The sequence below is a fragment of the Nomia melanderi genome, chromosome 9 (genome assembly GCF_051020985.1).
Source record: "Nomia melanderi isolate GNS246 chromosome 9, iyNomMela1, whole genome shotgun sequence".
In the NCBI taxonomy this organism is placed as follows: Eukaryota; Metazoa; Arthropoda; class Insecta; order Hymenoptera; family Halictidae; genus Nomia; species Nomia melanderi.
The window spans coordinates 17,654,343-17,661,265 of NC_135007.1; the positions used below are offsets into that span (position 1 = coordinate 17,654,343).

Here is a 6,923-nt window from a genome sequence, read left to right on the forward strand (position 1 = left end):
TGCGCGAGCCACGCTCACCTTCCATCCTCATGCCCCATTAAACCGCTCGCAAAATCTTCCAGGCGATTCCCGAATCAATCCCTCGCGTTCCCGATAACGCGATTCTTGTTCCAAGGAGACCGCAAAGAAACGGCGCACGAGTCATTCTAATAGACCGAAATCCTAAGAAAATGTAAGATTAAAAGCGATTCATCAAAGACTTCCGAACAAGTCGAGTCACTGGAAGAAGAATGAACGCGAAAAATAAATAAATCGTTAGAAGGATCGAAGCATGGTGCATTTCGATGAATCACGAAAGTCGCGACAGAACGTCCCCTGAAACACGGTCTAGGTTGAAAATTTGCGTGAAACTCGCGGGACGATTTACGTGTAAGCGAATAAACAGCGGTCGGCGTCGGCGCCGGTTGTTAAACGAGCTGGACGACGCGAAAATATCGCGGGGCCATTCGTTAACGACGCGTATTTCGCGTGACGGGGTCACGCTGCTCGCGTCCCCCCATTTTTATCAGAGATTTCGTCTCGGACGGAAGAACCCTTCTGAATGTTCAACAGCCCGGCCCAGCCGAGCCCTGGTCAGGTATCGATATCGCCCGGGCCATCAACTTGTCGACCGTTTTACGAGCATTCGCGTCCAACGTCCGCGCCCCCCGCCGTAAAAATGTTTACTACGACCAACTTCCTTCGGTTCGGAGTCTGCATTCCGCGGAAGCACCGACGACCCCTTTAAAATTTTCTTATCTTCCCATCATACGCGAGTGCTGAACGGTTACCCTGACTTATCAGCGTGTTTTTTGGGGTACCGAGGGCAAGTTCACGCCGAAAGAGCGGCGAATTAAGCGTTGCCTTGACCGCACGGTGAATCTTAACCCACCGACTGACGATTCGTCGATGGATTAAGAATTTCGCGCCTCTAAAGATGAAACGACGAGACTCGATTTGAATTCCAATAAAAGATATTAGATGGAAATGTAAATCAACTGTGAGGCTTACGAACGATGGAAGAAGTAAGTCCGAAATTCTCAAGTGGCCAAGTTCGAGGCAGCTTACCGGAAATGAAATGTTTGCCGGCTGGTTGATTATTAAACGAGATGGCGTATCGTAATTGGATCGATCCGAGCCGCTACTTTTATTCGCGGCGCAACACCTAACGAGACAGTATCGGTTATTTTCGCGGGGATTCGCTGCCGTGCTCCCGGCGAAATTCTACATTTCGGACACGTTCCCCGCGATGGTCGTAACGAGTCTCCCATTCCCCGGTTCTCGTTATATGCAAATCCTTTTTCGTCGCCCCCTTTCAACGGAGAAAACGTTGGCTTTCAGTGGCCGATAACAACTGCCCCCCTTTTTATATCTTCCTCGCGCGGCGATTCGCGAGAGTTTCGTAATCCCTATAAATATACTGCGCCCATCGATCCTTCACGTACGTTACGCATATGTAACAAACTCGACGCAATAAAGAAGTCACCGGGCGACGCGGGGCTTTTATTTAATTAAAAGCTGACTGAACCGTTACGTCTAATTCAACTTGACCCAGTTTGTCACGATAATCTGTTGATACTTTTGATATTTTTTGCAGCTACCTTCGATCCCAGTATACAGAAGCCACGAGTAGAGAATATAGAGAAGGAAACATAGCAATCGTTCAACGTTTAATCTACTTATGAGACAGAATGCTTGACAGGTTCAAGACAGAAGGAAAAGGGAATTCCATTTTATGGGTTGCTACCGCTAATCGCGGAGGTATTTTCCTAGGAATTTTTCGACTCACGGCTCCGTTCGATGACACAATTCCTTGGAGCTCGCGGATGGGCGACAGTTCGATCGGTGCTTTCGAATTTAATGGCCGAATCGTTTCCTGCAGGATCGCGCGATTAGTTCGCCCCATTAAAGCGTCAGCGATTAACTCCGCGCCAGCGACGACGGAAAATCGCGGTTGAATGCGAGGAGTCGTTCTTTCGGGCCAAGAGTCGGCTGGTTTTCAAAGAAGAGGGAGAGGAAAAAATGAAAGGAGTCGCGATCGATCGATCAATCTGCGATAGTGAAAACGGAGCTCGCCGCAAGTTCGTCCGCGGGACGGGACCGGAGGCAATTAAATCGCAAGGTTACAATGATTCCGGAGAGAGATCAACTGAAATATCCTCCGAGCTCCGAGAATATTTCTCCGATGAAAGGAGGATCGAAAATAAAGTGATCGAATATTAATGACCGATTCAGCTCCGTTTAAACTAACGATCGCTAATTCGGCGACACTTTCAGCTCCGTTTAAAATCGAAAATATTAATCCCCGACTTTGAAGTCGGATTCAGTTTAAATTTTAAAGATTACAGTTTAATGGTAACGTTTCGAATTTCGAGCGAGCAATGGGGCCGCTGAGCGGATTACTCCGTCGATTGTAGACTCGTTGATGGCGGTTGCTTTTGAATAAAGGATTATTCTCAACCGTTATTAATTGTTGAATAATCCGATCGGTTTGCCGGGATTGACGAGAGTCGCGTGGATTAAAAAAGAAAGTGGAATGACGATGCTGATCGGCAACGGCACGCGTTATTAAAAAAACAAACAGCGTTTCACGGAGCAGCTCGTGACTCGTGATTCGTGACTTTGGACTCGGGACTCGTGAATCGTGAATCGTGAATCGTGAATCGTGAATCGTGAATCGGAAGAGAATGTCTCGATAACGGTTACTCTAATTTGGAGCTCCTCCAGAACTCTTACCGGTGGAATGGCTTTCACCTTTCGCCGGCTCGAGGTGTAACGGACTGCCGATTACACTCGTTTCCTGACCAGCGACCGGTTTTCTTCTCGATCGATCGGTATCGAACATCCTGCTGCTATTCGGGCTACAAAGCTCGGAATAACTGGACTACTTTTGATCGATGATACCTCTATGTTATGTTACAATCTGAATCGACATATATTTATAATCAACATTTCTACGTGGAAAAGCTTTCATTGATCTGTTGATGAAACCTCCACTTGAAACAAGTGTAGCGTCTCCTCTTATTAATTGGAAAAGTTCGAATAACGAACGTGAATTGCAATGCCTCGAACTCTTAATCGCCAATCAAGAGGAGATTAATGGCCCTACTACAGAAAACTTTCTGCGATCAGTGTCAGCTAAAACGTTTACACTTCCTTCTCTATTTTCCGATTTCAAAACGCTGCCAATTGACTACCAATTGACATAAACGCTCGCACCACGATTCCGCGTGTTTGATCGTTCGAAACGCGGATGGAAAATTACCACTCGCCTTTAAATCGTAACGAGTTCGTTTTCCCCAGTTCACGTAATTCGAAAATGCCTGCCGTAAACGCGTTAATTGCTACGGGATAACGAGCAAGTCTAGGCGACGCGTCGAAGACCGCGAAAGTGATTCTCCATGCCGGTTACGGATGCTCGCGCCAAGACGCGGAACGGTGTTTCACGATCCGTCGATTTCCGCGAGTCATCGGTCCCGTTTGCTCCGCGCCGAGCTCCGCCGCGGAAACAGAAAATCCTCGAGAAATTATCGGTCAAACGCGACGAACGGGAACCGGTTCGCGAGAGGTCTCCTTCATCTCCGCGTCTATTTATTGGAGCGTGTCCGAGTATTTATTAGTATATCGCGTACGTGCACCGTCGCACACGTGCGCGCAATCGATATTATGCATTCGCGATAGCGGCCGTACTGAACTTGAATCACTCGCAGCCACTCGCGTGCCTACAGCCTTTGGACACTCCACCGGACTAGGATTGATTGCGGATTGACAGAGAACCGAATCCCCCGGGGAATTTATTTCTATTCTGTAGTCGCGTCTCTCCTTGCTTTCGTATACTAATCAATTGTTTTCGATGTTAATCGTGCATGTGTACGAAAGGTGCTCCGAACCTCCGATGAGAGCGGATTTAGCAGAATGAACAGGAGATCATTTCGAAACCTGTGTACTTTTTTCAGAGGATCACATGTAAATATACAGGGAATATCAGGGAATTCAAAAGGCATTTCCTGAAAACTGCAGTACCGACCACTGATAGCTTCAGTTTGGATGCAATACACAGATTGCACTATATAATCCACGCATTTGGTACTTGGGAGCGGGGAAAAAAACTAATTTCCCATTCGGAAATAGGAGAAAAGGAGAACTCCGATAGGAGAACGGGGTTTATGGATCTAGGTTTCGTGGAAAAACCGCTTGCCCCGATTGTAAGAGTGCAAAAATCGTAACGCATCGGGGCGAACGGCGTTCCAATGGCCGCACAACCGACACGGGCCATTGAGGATCCACGAGATCTATAATAAATAGCCGCGCGAACGATCCGCGCTAATAAGTGCGATACAATCTGCGTCATTCGCATCGCGTTCACCGTTTATTGCATATTTACTATGATTCGCGTTGCATTTACTATGAACCTGTTTAGTTTGCATAACACCACAACACAAGGATCGCCTTGTAAGTTAGCTACTTTCTCGCCGATTCCGGTGCTTTTCGAATGTCTTGCTGAAATCAATATTTTCGGCGGCTTTTTCTACCGCCGCTCAAGTTTTATCCACTATTTGGAGAAAATTTCAGACTTGCGCTGTAAACGTTCAAAGTCATCGAGATCAATGACCGAACGTACAAATTCGCAAGACAGTTTCGCCGTTTCTAATCGCAACTATAGCGTGGGACGTTCCACAAACGATCTACAGCGTTAAAAACGTCGGGATCGACGATCGAAAAATTCGAATTTTATAAAACGATGTTGCGTGGGCGAAAAATTTACGATTTGTCGTAATCGCCGCCATCTTTTCGTACATACCTCGACGAAAAGAACAAGTTTGGGAATATCTACGCGAAGGGAATCAAGCGAGAACGGCGATTACGGACTGCGAGTCGAGAATTTGATGCATTTATTAGAGGATTCCAATTCGCGATATATACGATAAAAGTATCGCCTCACATTTTCACGTGGTTCTCTGCCCGGGATCCCGGGCAGTAAAAAGAAATTTATGCGTAATTCCTGTCGTTCCGAATATGTCTATAAAAATGCGAATTTGCATAAAGATTCAGCGGGTCTAGCTGCCTCGTTCCGTATTAACGACACGATAAACACGAGACGACACGTATTTCCGACTGGCTCGTTATAAATCTCCTGTCGGAAGTATCGAAACACCTGTTTTTTAAATTAAAAACCGTGACAATTGATCCGGAGTACGTGTTCTAACCTGTCCTCGCGAACGAACCAATCTCTATGCATCCGGTGCGCAACAAATCGAAATTAAACTGAAAACAATTTCCATCCATATTTCACCTTTTACTCTAGTAGTATCGCAATATATTTTCCGCGTGTATCGCTTATATAATAAGAATATCTAACGACAATGATAACGAGCATAGAAGATGTGGGTGAACCGGAAGCTTCGATGTTCGGGAGATGATCGAGCGCTTCTCGAAATCAGTAGTCGATTTCCGCATTCAACGCGCCATAGTGAAAGATATCCATCTTCCTAACAATGCCTCGTTTACGTAACAGGTCTATTTCCAGTGCATCCCCCAACAATGAAAACATTTCCTTTAAAGCAACATTTCTCAGTGTCGTCCATTGCGCTGGTAATCGTAACGATCCCCGACGAACGGCCCGTTGGCCCTTGCAACGTGTCTCGCGAGACGCACGGCTGAAAACGGACGAAACCGATTTCCATGTCCCCCGAGTAAAAAGAAACCGCGAACGGCAAGAGCGAGCGCGTCGCCGAGTTAAAAGTGCAAAAAGCCGTAGCAGATGCTCGGCTCCCGAAACCGCGAATAGCCCCGAGCGACGTCGCAATAAAGGCTCGAGCCATGTGTACCGAGAATTCGACGCGGCAACCCGGGAGGAAAGGCGGTGAAACGCGCTGGAACGCGCCGGTCGCGGGGCCGATTTGCATGAGGATTCTGAATGAACCGAATCCGTTTCTTCGGGCAGAGCACATGTCCGGGATCAATATTTCACGCTAGACTCGCTATCCCCCGAGCCCGGTGCGGTCTCGCAGCCGAATTCAACGGGAACGCGACGCACGGGCGGTAAAATATGAAACGTCAAAACTAAACTGTTCGCGGTACCCCCTCCCACCTAGCGGTCGGACTATAAACCTAACCGCGTAAAACGAACGTGCACTTCCGGTGTTCGTTCCTGTCCGCGAAGCGAGTGCACATTGTGGATCAGGAAGGTGCATGCGGAGAGTGTTGTCAAACGACTCACCTTAGTGTCCCGCGACGTGTGGTAGTAGTAAACAAAGGCGAACATCCACGCGCATGACAGGAACAACACAATTTTCACATTTCGCCGCATCTCTGCCCGTGTTTCCTCGGCCGCCCTCGCCCCACGGTCTACGTGTATCGACGCACCCCACACGTCCTTCTTCCCCGCCGCACGATCTCTGCCAAGTCTCACGGATCCGTGTCCTCCGTGCGGGTAAAACGAAGCACGCACACCCGCGGCCGACTACGCACTGTCCCACCGTGGAACCTCACCACCAACACGGAGCTACCGGCAGCCGAAGCCATACTGTCCGGCTCCGAGGGGAACGGCGGCCACGACGGAACGCTCCGAACGCGCCGTCGCTTTCGAATCCCTTCGACCGGTGGCGCTGCGCGCGCGGATCTGACGAGCAGCGCCGACCTTCCCGCCCAATTTTCAAACGCTTCCCTTTACCCGCGAATATGCTTACAAATACCAGCAAGTATTTCAGTTTATTTTTCTACTCGGATATCATATGGTCGAAGCAAAGATCACCTGGACCTCTGGTGCATCCGATCGTTCGACCGTACGAGCCTGGTTTACTCCAACTATCGATTATCCGAACTACTTTTGTCGCTATTAGTTCGGATACTGCGGGCGCCACTGGACTCGTGTTTCAACGGATTCGATGCTTTCGGTACTTTAGCGGTATTTCCTCCGATTACGCACAGCTCTTAACGTTGCT

General features: G+C 48.3%; 1 protein-coding gene across 1 annotated transcript in view; it reads right to left on the bottom strand.

Annotated features, from left to right (window-relative positions):
* Window positions 1-6,566, bottom strand: part of Pgant2 (polypeptide N-acetylgalactosaminyltransferase 2) — a 220,397-nt gene extending 213,831 nt beyond the window's left edge. Inside the window, exon 1 of the mRNA XM_031989325.2 lies at window positions 6,200-6,566. Coding sequence (XP_031845185.1) covers window positions 6,200-6,289 — 90 coding nt within the window. The 5' untranslated portion in view covers window positions 6,290-6,566. The remainder of the gene's footprint in view (window positions 1-6,199) is intronic.
* Window positions 6,567-6,923: the final 357 nt, after the last annotated feature.